Genomic DNA, 15,480 nt, shown 5'->3' on the forward strand with positions numbered 1-15,480 from the left:
ACCTGGTGTGTCCGTGTACCTGTCACCACGCATCTAGTTGAGTTGGTTGGCATGCGAGAGGCACATAATCATCTCAAACTGAATGAACGGGTTGGCTTTGATGATGCAAACTATTGGGACGGTGGTGAAGGCATCAGTGCCTCCGGCATGCTTCAATCATCCGCGCTGGTCTTTTCAAGGAGCACCAATCCTTCCTCAACACATCAGTCACTTCTACCCAATGAGACAAATGCCCATCTGCAAAGAGCATTTAGCCATGAAATGCTGGTAGCAATTCTGCATTCCTACTTCTAACATCTTATGCCACTTATTTTCCCCCTGCTTTCATCTACATCCACGTCTCTGACATTTGCTTTAGGGGATTTTTGTCATTTGGGCGCTCATTTACAATAAAATTACATTATAATTTCAGGTAAAAAGGGTTCACTCACCAAAAAAAAAAAAAAATTCTGTCATCATTTACTCACCGCCTTGTGTAATTACAATCCAGCCTTTCATTAATAAAGATATTTTATTCTCCTTTTTTAGTGATCAATTGAAAGTCTATGTAATCAACATTTTCAAGCTTTAAAAATTGAAGTAAGAGATTGTACAATCCATATGTATTTAGTGGTATAATCCAAGTCTTCTATATACGCTTTATATGATGAACATGTTTAAAGTAGTCCTTTATTCACATATAAACATTGATCAGCGGACATCGAGCACATCAAATATGGTAAACGGAAGCTCAAATGTGCCTGCTTTGACCACGAGAACCAATGAAGTTTCATTTTGGGTGAAATCTTTAGAATGAATGTGTTCAGAGATAATGAAACATTTACCTACATTTTAGGTTCTTAGGCTTCAGCTTAAGTTAATGTTTACCCCCCCCCCCCCCCATTTTTTTGTTTGTTTGTTTGAGATTAGTTATTGAATCTGTTAAGTTCCATTAGGTGTCACGCAGCAAAAATCTGCACCCAAATTCTATTTCTGGTCCTTAAATGTTTGGTGAGAGAGGGTCAGCAGGGCCAAGTATGTACTTTCCATCAGCCCATCAAGTTATTTTTTCTTCATGTTGAAAGGTTTGTTGGCAATGCAGGGGGTGTAAGATCTCAGCAAGTCTTCAGACTTCACAGAAACTGCTCTTCACATGCAGCGTAAAGATCACAAAGTAAGATGCATCTGTCCTCTTTCGTCCGCTGCACGTCAGCATTGCAACTGTGAGGCTTGAATCTTTACTTTCAGTTTGTGCACAGGAATTTATTTGTTCCTGGATGTTATAGTTTATCATGTGGAACTCTTGTAGTTTTTTTTATTTCCACTGAACTCAATTTTAGAAAGGAATTGACTTCTTCATGAAGGATATAATGCTGCTTATACAATCATTTGGCTAAAACAGGGTGTCTTATTATAGGTGCGGTCACATCCCAGCAAGCAATTTTGTGTTTAAAACATGTCTAATAGCCGTCCACACACAGCCCTGGCGTCTAGGCTAAAACAAGGTAAAATTTGGGCTGTCAGTGGAAATGTATCTACAATCTAGTCAAAGAATCTTGTACTAACTATTGACTTTGCTTACATGATGGAATATTTTGGTAAACACCACATGCAACCAAATTTCCCTACCTCTTTAATCGAATCACAAGTTTATTTTGTTTTTGTATATTTTTATGGTCACTTGAATGATTTATAAGACTGGACTGACTAGCTTTCATTCTGTTAGTCAGCAATAGCACGTAACGAACATGTCAAGTACTATGAAATGCTCTTTAATGACATCCTGTCTCAAGCACATTTTTCAAGCATATACTGTCTATGGTTACCCAGTGTTGTTTAAATGGTTCTTACACTCTAAAAAATGCTGGGTTAAAAACAACCCAAGTTGGGTTTTTTTTAACCCAGCATTTTTTAGAGTGTATTGTTCCAACATAATTAAACATTAAACACTATTTAACAATATAAAGTCTCCCCCTTATCTAATTTTGCCCAAAAAACACATAAAATAACACTTATGTTTGACAATCTTCACGTCAAGTCCCAAGCAAAGCATGCTGGGAACTACACTCTTAAAAAATGCTGGGTTGTTTTAACCCAATGTTGGGTCAAATATGGACTAACCCAGCAATTGGGTTGTTTTAATCCTGCGGTTGGGTTAAATATTTGCTTAAGACAACCCAATTGCTGGGTTAAAACAACCCAAGTGCTGGGTTAGTCCATATTTGACCCAACATTAGGTTGTTTTTTACCCAGAATTTTTTAGAGTGTACAGTTTCAGCAAAAACCATGTTGGAGTGCTTAATTTGTTCACATTTACCCTAAATAATGTAATCTAGTAGATTGCACATTTTAGAGAATTACATTAATCGAAAAGTTTAGAAGAGAATCGCAATTTTGTTGCATAGATCACAAATAATAAGATTAAATAAATTGGACCATGTGTTTCCTTTTTTTTCAGTGTACATTTTTTTAGTTGGCCAAATTGAATATCTGTAAATTAAATTGCATTAATTCGCAAAAATTCAATTCAGCCAACTGACAAATTAAGATTTTTACAGTGTAGGACTACTGATAGCCTATATTGTAAAGTAATCAATTTAAACTCTTTGCAAATAATATTTTATTTAAATATATGCACACATTCACTTTTGTTTGTATACTGTAAAAAAATTCAGGTCTCCAATTGAAAATGTTCTGAACACATCTACATTTTGTAGTTGGACAAATTAAAATTCTGTGAATTGCACCATTTTTTTTTTTTTTACATTGTATGTCTATGACAAAAATGTAAAACGTTTCTTGTCTTGTCTCATTAAGTTATGAATTACATAATGTAAATGATTGCATATATTTAACTAAAAATGGCAAAATTACATTTAAAAAGTTGAGTAGTTTGCATCACTGTATGTTACTGTGGGTAGTAAAATATCCATCGTAAAACGGTTTTCAAATATGAAATGTTTATCTACTTAAATCTTACCGCGCATGTATGCACCGGTTCACTGTAAAAACTAAAACGCTCCATTGGAATTCACACTCGTCTTCAGTGAACATTAAGCCCTGCTTTCTTGGATCTGATTAGCCATCATTGAGGAGCGCTGTTAGACCGCTGAGGCAGACCAGCCCATAATGTTAGTTTGATCAAATATTAGGGGGGACAATTTGGCCATTTCCAATTAGGACTTGTCCCCCTCAATGCCTATGTTGGTTACGGCCCTGCATTAGAAGACAATTTAATGAAGTTGTCTACCTTTTGTAATATTCTTCAAATTGGGAATGTTTGGCCAAAAATGCCACTTCTGAATGCAGCTCCCAAAATTTAGGAAGAAAGCAATTGTTTGTTACTTTCATTTCAATCAGATTGTATGTTAAACTACTGATGTTTACAATCAGTTTAAGAACTTAGATTTATAAATTCATAAACACATGTGCTAATTCAATGTATACTTAGTGTTCATTTAAAAATTCACAAGTGATAAACAATGAGGGCCACTGCTCTGCAGTACATCAAAATAACTTCTCAGCAATTGATATTTTTATCCACCCATGACAAAGTGCCACTGAGGATACAAGGTTGTCTTTGAGGTCTGGTTCAACCAGGTTTCTGAGAGGTCAGATCCTTATGGAGAACAAAATCTCTCTGGAAACACTGTCGGCTGCCAATTAGTGCAGTGATCTCTGCCCTCGCAGTGGAATGTTAAGCTCCGCTGGCTGTCACACAGCATATACACAAGAGGACAATACAGCCGGGTGACTCATTCGGATTACAGGACAGGTCCGATCCAATGATCAAATGCAGCCAGTGTTGTTTTGGGATTACCACAGAAGGGTTGTCCAAAGAGGGTATTTGTGTTCAATGGAAATTTCTGGTTTGTCAAGAGCACTTGCAGTAGTGAAAGCCTTCTCATTGCATTTTTATTTCTTTCTTTCATTCTTTCTTCTAAAATTTCAATCTCAACAACTAAAGACGTAGAGCAGCTGCCAAGTGCTAATGGTCGGTACTTTCTGATACTTCCAGATTTATGCTAAACCTTTTCAGAAAATACAAAGACAGATGCTTTTATTTTGTATTAAAAAATAATATAATTATTGTAAAAGCTCTAAATTCGGATAAGAAGTTATTGATTTCATAAGATCATGTGCACACTGCAGCCAATCACAAGTCAACTAGATGAACACAATTACTGAAGACGCCTGTGAGGAGACATCAATCACCAGACTTCAATCAAACACAAATTTACGTGGCGCCACTATAAAAAAAAACAAGAGCAGGAATGAAGGTTGTTCCTTGTTTGGGTGTATCAAATGCCATTCAGTAAATGAATGTTTTTTTTGTACTACTTTTATGACAAAATTTTACCGCCACTCTTATGACCAAAGCATCACTGGATAATCCAATAACTCATTCATTAAACCATGTCAGTTTTCTTTTTTTATTAATAAGAATGTATGAGGGGACTTTCCATTGAGTTCTGAATGTTTTACTTTAAAATGTAGCGACTTTATATTTGCAGGGAAAATCAAGGAAAAAGCAGTCTATATTAAAAATCATATTGATATGATATTTAGTATAGACTGTTTTTTCCTATATTTTCCCTGCAAATAAAAAGTCTGCTTATATATATCTGTCTATATTAATTAGAAAATTAATTATTACAATTAGTTTAGGAAATAAATAAATGTAGAAATGTAAGAATTGTAGAAAAAAATCTTTAATATTTTAACATTTGTTTTTATTTTATGTGTAGTAGTCTGAAAAACCCAATGATCATTTTTTTCCAGATTACATTTTTTTTTAATTGGAAGCAAGAAAATACAAAAGAGATCACAAACTTGCTTATGGCCTAAAATAATGAATTATAGCATTTGAGATATTTTTTAATTACTTAGAGCACAAATTATTGCTAATAATAATTACTAATATATATATATATATATATATATATATATATATATATATATATATATATATATATATATATATATATATATATATATATATATATACAAATACATACATACATACACACACAAAGTCTAAAAAATGCTGGGTTAAAAACAACCCAAGTTGGGTTGAAAATGGACAAACCCAGAAAATGGGTTGTTTGAATGGATGGTTCAAACTGACCCAATTTCTGGTTTTGTCCATTTTAAACCCAATTTGGGTTGTTTTTAACCCAGCATTTTGTGTACATATATACCCCCCCCCCCCCAAAAAAAAAAAGATTTCCAACAATCTTTGCATAATGAACCATTGCATTATAAAGCATACTTCTATATTTGTATTTAATCATGGAGCCTTTGGGTTGGTTAACATGCTTACAGTAATGCATCTGGATGGGTAAGAGCCATGAGCTCGGTGCCTCCTTGTTTACACAGGCTGGGTTCTGAATACTAAAGATACAGGCGAGATGAGAGAAGATGAGAGAAGCAGCACTGAAACGGTTTTCCTCAATGGGAGATAAACGACTCTTCAAAGCCTGAAAGTGACAGACTCCAACTCTACGCCTAATAAAACCAGAACAAAGACAGCCAGCAGCCAGAGCAAACAGCACACATGGCGAGACAGTCAGCGGAGCAGGAACACACACACACACACACACACACACACACACACACACACACACACACACACACACACACACACACACACACACACACACACACACACACACACACACACACACACACACACACACGCACACTTTAACTTCATAAGTCAGTGAAGCAGCTAGACAGAAACCAAATCTCATTTCCTCTGCAACCATTTTAGGGAAAAAGCCATATGTCATGTTTGGTTTGGAGAATGGAAAACCCTCATTATTCCAGACAGCAGTGATATTAATGGTCCACGGCTTTGTGTCCCACACCGTGATCCTCTTGGGAATGTTTTTTTTATTGTTCTCAGAGCCCTTGGGAGGGAGTTGCTCTTTTGTACTGTTCGAGGTTCAGCTCGCTCTTCCAAATTCAAACCTGGGCCGTCTCATGTGAAAAGACAGAACAGTACACAGATCAGCGTTGGAGGAATTTTAAAAACGCAGCCCTGCTGCTCGCATACAAAAAGCACAGCGGTATGTTATAGATTACAGAAATGAGGAACCATTAACAAACTCAATCAACCTAATGAATGTAAACAAGACTATTTATCACGCCGTGGAAAGCAACATGGCCTCATGGCCTCATGGCAAGGTTTGCATGAGATATGAAAATTTGTTGGTAACATTTTAGAACAATGGTCATTAGTTAACGTTAGTTAATGTATTAACCAACATGAACTAACCATGATCAGTACATGTGTTAATGTATTTGTTCATCTTTGTTAATAAAAATACAGCTGTTCATGGTTTGTTCATGTTAGTTCACAGTGCATTAACAGCAAGCTGTATTAGTAAATGTTGAAATTAACATTAACAAAGATAAAAAATGCTTTATAAGTGCAGTTCATCAGTTCATGTTAACTAATGTAGGTAACTAATGTTAAAGGGTAAGTTCACCCAAAAATGAAATTGATGTCATCATTAATGACTCACCCTAATGTCGTTCCACACCCGTAAGACCTCCGTTCATCTTCAGACACAGTTTAAGATATTTTATATTTAGTCCGAGAGCATATCTAAGTATGTGTACAATATACTGTCCATGTCCAGAAAGGGAATAAAAACATAATCAAAGTAGTCCATGTGTTAGTTAGTTAGAATCTCTTGAAGCATCGAAAATACATTTTGGTCCAAAAATAACAAAAACTACGATTTTATTCAGCATTGTCTTCTCTTCAGTGCTACTCAAATAAAGAGTTAAGCGGTCTTGAATCAATCAATTATTCGGATCGCCAATGTCACGTGATTTCAGCAGTTTGACACCATAGACAGTAAAAGAAATGGACAGAGCGACCCCATTGACGTCAACGGCGAAATAATGAAGTCAACCTAGGGGCACTCACTTCCTGATGGCTGAGCGAACTGCGCAGGCTCAGACTGAGCTTGAGGACGTAGATGTGACGTGAGCCTCCTGTCTGACAGTTGTAGGTCTTCTAGTAGTTGTGGAAAGTGAAATCTGAATCACGTTGTTTAAATGTTTTGTCCCGTTGCTTTTGGCTCACTATCGGCTTCTCCCCATTCTTCCCCCTTGACTTTATCAGACTTTATGTCTCCACGTCCCCCCGACTGTCTCAAGATTGCCTGCGAGCGTCTCCTCAGGTCTACACGGTAATTTCTCAAGTGTGCGATGGAGTCGTGTTGGTTATGACGCAATCGTTAGCCTATTTTTACAAAAACAGCTTCTACGGGGCGATAGTGTAAGATACAAGGTAACGGAGCCTTTTATGCATTGTCGTGTTTCTTTAGAAATAAACAATGGACAAATGGAGTCTTTAAACGCCTCAGATGTAAAGTTATTCACTGTCAAAGTGACTCAAAAATGAATGGGAGTCAATGGGATGTTAACAGCAGGTGATGGCTTGATTAGCAATGGCAGCCCCTAGGGGTGGAACGCTTTCCGAGCGCTAGATTACCCCCTTGTTTGACACATGATCCAAACGGCTGAAATCACGTGACATTGGCGGTCCAAATCATTGATCGATTCACTGATTTATGGCCGGTTGAATCTTTATTTGAGTAGTAAGGAAGAGAAGACAATGCTGAATAAAGTCGTAGTTTTTGTTATTTTTGGACCAAAATGTATTTTCAATTCTTCAAGAGATTCTAACTAACTAACTGATGTCATATGGACTACTTTGATGATGTTTTTATTCCCTTTCTGGACATGGACAGTAAAGTGGGCATACACTGCATATGCTCTGGGACTAAAATATAAAATATCCTAAACTGTGTTCTGATGATGAACGAAAGTCTTTGATGATGAACGACATTAGGGTGAGTCATTAATGACATCAATTTCATTTTTGGGTTAACTAACCCTTTAACTAATGACCATTATTTTAAAGTGTTACAGATTTGGACAAATGTTAGGCCTTTGTATTAAGAATGTCCTATTTATTACATTTATTGTGATATGCACTGACTCTATTAAATAAAATTGCAGTCGATTGTAAAAAAAAGGCGGATTTTAGGTGGAATAAATGATTGGAGAATTCCGGCATTCGTCATCAGAGAGATCTGGCATTTCACAAGAAGATACAGTTATAAAAAATGCAATTGAAACATGCACAGATGAATCAATAACATGCATTTAAAAAAAAAAAAAAAAAAAAAAACTAAGCCTGTAAAGTCAGTAGCATAATAAATTAACATTTGAATATTTGCACATGGACATTATTTAAATAAGGTCACATTTTTATTTCTTAAGGTTTTTGGGACAAAAAAAAGCTAAGAAAAAATATTTGTTTGCAATAGTCAAAATCAGAATAACCCAAAATATACTTTTTAAATAATTAGTGCTTTTATGTGATGCAGGTGCTTGTTCTCAAAGATTTGACATATTAATGCAGCAATCCAGATTTCTTTTAGAGACATTCGCATTGTTTAGAAAACTAGAACAACACATCCCGCGTCCTCTCATTGTGCTCGGCCTGTGTGACAGAATCTGGGACCGGAGCCACGGGACCATCCCACATAGAGACGTCCAATGCTCAGTGTGAGCCTTGATTTGCTCAATACAAATCCAGTGAGGCAGCATAAGTGAAATCCACTGCTTTAAATGCTATTTTGCTACCCGTCTGTTTTTCTGTCCTATTTAGCACGTCATTAGCAGTGTTGGGGGTACAAGTAACTTGAGTTACATAGTCAGATAACTTTTTTAAGTAACTAGTAAAGTAACGCATTACTTGTAAAATTTACAACAAAATATGTACTTTTGTACTTTTTACTTTTCAAAAAAGTAGTGCAAGTTACTTTTTCACATTCATTTGACTGACAACCCTCTTGTCCCCATGTTTAAAAAGTGCAAACTGTTGTGTGTGAACAGGTTTTAGTAGTTCTAAACTAAATGTGAGCATTTATCTCATTTTGACAATAAATATTTAGTACTTAAAGGAGGTGTATGTGAGATTGTGGCCAAAACTGGTACTGCAATCACTTTCCCCTCTCCCTCTCCCCCGACTATAGAGGTTGCCAGATAGGCTGCAGGATCCAGCAGGAACGTTTGTAGATCTGCAGCTGTGGTAACTAGAGCAGATCTGGCAACCCGGATGTCGAAACACTACTGACTCGTGATTGGCCGATAGGTGGAGGGTGGCACTTCAGGCCAAAACACAACATGAGCATCAACATCAGTTGAGGGCTGCAACAACACCTTTTAAATGACAATATCCTGGCCGGTCTACTGTTGTCAGTGATAAAAGTATTCGAAATTAACATGATTTCTTAATGTCTAATGACATATCAGGACCATTTTAAGATTCAGTGAAATACATTTCTTACATACAGTTCCTTTAAATGTCAAATGCAAAATCAGAATACTATGCAAACCTTCAATAATTAAAGAAAACTGTTAAAAAAATGCATTTATTTACCAGTCTTGCTGCTAATTTTCAAGGATTCCGGTAAACCAAAAGCAAACATTACTTTAGATGTTTTGTTTTTATTGGAGAAGTAAGAGTGTTAAACTTTTTTTCTCCTGCATCCTATTCTTGCAACATGACATCATGACATTGCGTAAAAATACACGGCACTTTCTAAAGCCAAGTGGCGTGTTATCTGTACGCATTTTGAGCTATCCGCGTGTATGTCTAAGCTTTGCGTTTCCGCATGAATGTCTATGCCGAAACGAACCATCATCTCAGCGTGTATATCTACGCCATGTGATTCCACGTTTGTCTACGCCATGTTATTCTGCATGAATGTCTATGCCAAAAAGAACCATTGTGTGTGTGTGTGTGTGTGTGTGTGTGTGTGTGTGTCCACAAGGTAAATTGATTTATAAACATACTAAATTGTTTTTTGAAAATGATAAAAATGCAGAAGAATGTTTCTTGTGACGGGTAGGTTTAGGTGTAGGGGCAGTGTGTGTGTGTGTGTGTGTTTGTGTGATGGGTAGGTTTAGGGGCAGGGGCAGTGTGTGTGTGTGTTTGTGTGTGTGTTTGTGTGATGGGTAGGTTTAGGGGCAGTGTGTGTGTGTGTGTGTGTTTGTGTGATGGGTAGGTTTAGGGGCAGGGGCAGTGTGTGTGTGTGTGTGTGTGTGTTTGTGTGATGGGTAGGTTTAGGGGCAGTGTGTGTGTGTGTGTGTGTGTGTGTGTTTGTGTGATGGGTAGGTTTAGGGGTAGGGGCAGTGTAGGGGGATAAAATGAAATGCCGTTGATAAACATGCTAAAAGCGATTACGCGTCTTGATAGCACGGCAAAATGGCATACGAATTGCCGTGTCATACATAAGCCATTTCATGAGATCAGTCTGATTCTTGCATTATCCAGAATGGCAGCACAGCTGAAAGGTTTGTTTGAGCTGTTCCCTCTACTGTACATGCATCAATTAGCATTTTTACCTTAGCCCGAGGTTTATTATTTCAATTTTGATGTGAAGTGGTCTTTACATTTGCACAAAAATAGAACTTTTTTGCTATAAAAATCAAAGGTGAGAAAAAGTAACACACTACTTAGCACATTACTTTTCTTACAAAGTAACTAAGTAACTCAATTAGTTACATTTTAAGGGAGTAACGCAACATTGTAATGCATTACTTTTCAAAGTAACTTTCCCCAACACTGGTCATTAGTAAGCAGTCTTCAAGCAGTACTACATTGACAGATCTTCTTGCCACAGTTCTTCCACCAATGGCTGTATCCTTTAATCCATCAAAGAGTTTGTTTTGCTGGTTAGCACAGTCGAGCTAGGTTGACGCTATACCATATGGCTACAAAGTGCTACTCCACTGATGGACATTCAAAGGCCTTTGCGTTTTCTGACAGAATAAAAATGTTTGCGAGCAACATATAAGTCACAAATATTCCATTATATTATAATAGATTATTTACCAATGTCCAACTGTTTTTGAAGGGAGCCTAAAAGCGTGAAATGGACTTCTATTACAGCTCCAAATAGTCACTAGTGATTGTCTTCTTGCCACTCCAGGCTGATTAATCGCTGATCAATCATGAAAACATCAGTGAGCCCATGAACACAGATGGCAGATTTCAAATCATGCTCTTCCAGAGAGTCCTGAAACATCCTGCCATGAGATGGATGGGAACGCTAACATATAGCTTTCTCCAGGATGAGATCGTGTTGGAGTATCAATATTCCAGTTTGGATGACGTCTCCTGTCTCATCCATTTATGGTGTTGTTCATCATCAAACAGGTTCTTATGCTTGAAGATCACAATGGTAGCAGTCCAGTGAGAGCCGGGATCAGCAGGATCACAGAATCCCAGGTCTTGAAAGTCGGAGCTGCTGAGCTGTGGGTTCGTCTCGGAGCAAACACTGCATTACTGTGATTGGTCGGCAGCTCTACGTTACAAACCATGCCTTCACAGCAAGATACACACTCCTGCAAGACAGAATCACCTTTTATAAGCGAATGCAATGTACTGTGTTGCCATGTATTCAGCACAAGCGGAGAGTGATATGTGTATACTCACATGGTGTGTATTTTTGTGATGTCTACAGCCGGCTAACTGGCATTCTTTATGCACGGCACATCTTTTGGTAACAAACTTTGTCTTCCCATGATGGTTAAAGTGATGTATTGTCATACAATACTGGGTATCTATAAATGAAGGAATGGGATATTAGGAATTTAAAAGGATATTGCCTAACAAAATACCTGAACAATCTGGCTCTAGATCTGAGAGGTTTGTGTTTTGTAAACTCACTCTGAGGGCACCACACGTCTTCTGCCCAGCGGTTACAGCTGTAGTTGTCTGAGGCCTGATCACAGGTGAAGCACTTGAAACTCTTGGGATATGGGGTGGCTGTACAGACATGAACACAGCGTTATAGCTACAAAGTCACCGGAAGTAACATTCATGTCAACAAACATGATTACATTATTGTTTAACAGATCACTTTTTAATATTTGGGGTTGGTAAGATGTTTTTGAAAGAAGTCTCTTATGCTCACGGGCCCTATCCAGACCAGATGGTGGACCTGCGCCTGGACATTTTTAGCATCATCACTCCAGTCTTCATTGTCACATGAACATTCAGAAATCAAGGTTTAGGCTCAGTAAGATTTCTTAAAAGTTTTTTTTTTTTAAAGCACCAAAGCTGCATTTATTTATAACCTTTATTTATTTTAATATATTTGAAAAAGTAATCTTTTCCCAAGATGGCAACCCTCAATTTTCAGAAATCACAATCCTTCAGAAATCCTTAATGTACTGATTTGGTGTTTAAGAAACATTTCTTATTATTATCAATGTTGCAACCAGTTATGCTGCTTAATAATTTTGTGGAAACCATGATATGTTTTTTTTTAATAGAGAAATATTCTCTATTAATCTAACATTATAAATGTCTTTACTGTCACTTTTGATATATTCAGTATATTCTTACTAAATAAAAGTATTCATTTCTTTGAAAAAAAAAAAAAACTCTTATTCATCCGAAACTTTTAAAAATACACACTCACCTTCTACAGCAGGCATGAGATTGTAGAAGTCTATGTTGTCACCTGCCACCAAACCAACAAGAAGCTGGACAAGAACGGTGACAAAAGCCAGATCTGCTGCCATTTTTAAAACACTGATAGTGACACCTAAAATAAACGGTAAAAGATATGTTAAAGTCCCTGAACATTTGACTTCCTGCTATTTATATTTGGTTATGCACCACCTCAGTATTATAATTATTAGCATAGACTGGGCAATATAGCTTCTAGAGATTAAGCATGATGAACAGAAAGCATATCTGCATGGTCAGATGCCAATGAATGTTGACTGGAATATGATAAGCTTAAAAAGAACATGAACATTCCTGTATGTAAATTATGCATGTAGAATGATCGTCTACAATTATCTTGTTTTGTTTTAAAAGTAATTTATGTAAAAAAAAAAAAAGAGCTAAGATATAATATAACCTACATATTCTATCATATTCATCATAATTTATTTTAATGGAATAATGACAAGGCACAAATGTCTGGACAACAGGACAGAATTGTAGGTGATGGACGATTAACACTAATTATAGCAGAGGCTCATATTCTGAAGAACTACAACCTATGAATTCTAATAATCTAAACTGCAGTCATTTCATGCATTATTCAGTTTACTGAATGCACCAGAGTAATATGTTCATCTGCATAAAGCCCTCTGGTACTTCAGTTTCAAGTTTTTTTTTTACATTCCAAAATCCAGTATAATAATGGGCTTATAACCGATGACTAGGGACCTCATTCTACTGAAGTCCGCCCACATTTTTTAAATGTCTAGCAGGCATTTTAAGAAGCAGTAAGACACATTGACCTCAGAGGTTAATCATTAAGGCTGAACACATTCTCTGAGGACATTAACATGCTCTAGTGCTTGTTTCCATCAGTGTTTAGTTACGTACATTGACAATTTCAAGTTTCATTAGACTAGTGTTTTCACAAATAACTTATTTCCATGAGACAGTATTTCAATCTGGAACACGAAGGCCTGGTTTCACAGACAGGGTTTAGATTAAACCAGGATTAGGACTTAGGTAAATGAGCTTTTATAAATGTGTGCATCTTGAGACTAAACAACGGTAGATATGTCAGTGCGAGTAGCTTTCAGACAGCTCACACTTGCATTTTGGTATTGAACTAGGTTTAAGCCTGGTCTGTGAAACCTGGCAAAAGAAGTTATAATTTCTTATTTAACATGACATACATTCTAAGCATTAAATCACACTTAATATTTAGTACACAGAAATCCAAAGGCTCCATTTCATCTTTAGACAGCATATGGTTTTAAAAGCAAACAGATGAGCGTCATTAATCTTGTGGCAGTGACAATCTACTCCTGAGGGTCTCTAACAGAGTAAAGAGAGATCACACATATATAATGACTGACAGCACAACAGCAATCAGCTCTCCTGACCCAGAGGTTAAAACACACACAGGGGCCTGCGGTCTGAAGCCTTTCAGCTCCAGACGTACGTGCTTTTAGGTCACAGACCAGCCAGTGGACATGTAGGGACTTAAAAGCAGTTCATTAAGAGTGAAGAGCGTAAAATGGTCATTTGCATGCATCTTTATGGTGGCATATTTATGCCGAATATAAACCAAACACCAACACGTGCTCATTCTTAGGCAAAGATTGTATTCTGAAACATGCTGGTCTTTTAGGTCTTTTAGATCAAAACTGTTGTCTACTTTGATATTTAAACACATTCTTTGAAAGTAAATGTCTAGAAGTGGCATGAAAGTGATGTAAATAAGCCTTTAGAGGCCGGTGCTGTCTGACTGGCTCGAGAACCTCAGGGCCTGGCCTGATGATTGCTTCTGTAATCTGTGAAGCCATCCGGATAGTCATCATTTTTAATATAGTAACTTCTTCTTCTTCTTCTTAAAAAAACACATTTGTAAGAGACTAACTGCTAATTATTTTTTTTTATAATTTACAGTGACAGATGCTAACTCACTTATTAGAAGAACAAATTTGAAGAAAAAAAAAGAGCCAGAACATATAAAAATACTTATCCAATACAAATATAAATTTGTGTAATGCAAACAAAATACACTTGATTCACACAAAACAATATCCAGAACAACCATGACTTTAAAATTCAAAATATACAAGAAACAAAGGCTTACCTTTTGTCTGTGAAGTGTAAAGCTTATACACAACGTTACATGCCAGGCAGACAGATTCCCAGAGACAGTGTGTGGAGTCTACTGGCCTGAATGAGACTTTTAAAGGAAAAGGAAAGAGAAAGCTTAGAAGTCATTTTCCATTTCAGCTCTCTCACACACAACAACAGAGAAGAAACCACCGACCCCAACCTCCTGACAACCCCCGCTTCTGATTGGACAGCAGGTGCATTGTGGGGGCGGGGCCTCTAGCCATTGTGTGAAGTCAACAGTGTAGTGTTAAGCCAGGCTAGCCCATGTAATTAGCATTCACACAAACGCACTTAGCACACACCCGATCCTCATAACCACTGGAAGACCAAGAGCCTCAAAAAAAAACACAGCACTCCGTTAGATTAACTGTACCTTTCCTCAGTGCACTAGCCTACATTAGTAAATGAGTGCATTGATTTTTTGCTTAAGGTCAATACTCATATCACTAAAGATATGAGGTGCTTGATCTGGTTGTTGGTTGGAGGTGGGATTTATTATTGACAGTCTGATGTTTTTGTTTTTTTTGTTTTTTTACAAATCCTCAGGATTGTCCATGGTCAATCAACAAATCCAAAACCCAAAATAAAATAGCTAAATAAATGAATACATGTCACGTTCAGAACAGGAAAAAGTGGTGCAAGGACTCAAGTGCAGAAAATGAGGATTCATTAACTAAATAAAACAAAGACAAAACAAAACCCACAAGGGAAAAAAAAAAAACATAAACTAGACTTAAATAAAACTGAAACCATACCAACACAGGGACACGGGAGACAAAGACAGTACAACGATTCAACAA

General features: G+C 36.9%; 1 protein-coding gene across 1 annotated transcript; it reads right to left on the bottom strand.

Moving 5' to 3' along the window:
• Nucleotides 1–8,024: 8,024 nt before the first annotated feature.
• lypd6b (LY6/PLAUR domain containing 6B) lies at nucleotides 8,025–14,791 on the bottom strand. The gene is made up of 5 exons (XM_067444999.1): nucleotides 14,652–14,791; nucleotides 12,501–12,626; nucleotides 11,744–11,842; nucleotides 11,510–11,637; nucleotides 8,025–11,418 (listed from the first exon to the last, which is right to left on the bottom strand). Exons 2-5 carry the CDS (start codon nucleotides 12,601–12,603, stop codon nucleotides 11,248–11,250), a joined length of 501 nt encoding a protein of 166 aa, XP_067301100.1. The 5' UTR covers nucleotides 12,604–12,626; nucleotides 14,652–14,791; the 3' UTR covers nucleotides 8,025–11,247.
• Nucleotides 14,792–15,480: the final 689 nt, after the last annotated feature.

This window comes from Pseudorasbora parva, chromosome 5, assembly GCF_024679245.1.
Source record: "Pseudorasbora parva isolate DD20220531a chromosome 5, ASM2467924v1, whole genome shotgun sequence".
Lineage (NCBI taxonomy): Eukaryota > Metazoa > Chordata > Actinopteri > Cypriniformes > Gobionidae > Pseudorasbora > Pseudorasbora parva.

Coding starts and splice junctions, on each gene's coding strand:
- lypd6b (XM_067444999.1), bottom strand. CDS start 12,603: ATGGCAGCAGATCTGGCTTTTGTCACCGTTCTTGTCCAGCTTCTTGTT. Junction 11,843..12,500: donor TCTCATGCCTGCTGTAGAAG/GTGAGTGTGTAT, acceptor ATGTCTGTACAG/CCACCCCATATCCCAAGAGT. Junction 11,638..11,743: donor AGACGTGTGGTGCCCTCAGA/GTGAGTTTACAA, acceptor CTTCATTTATAG/ATACCCAGTATTGTATGACA.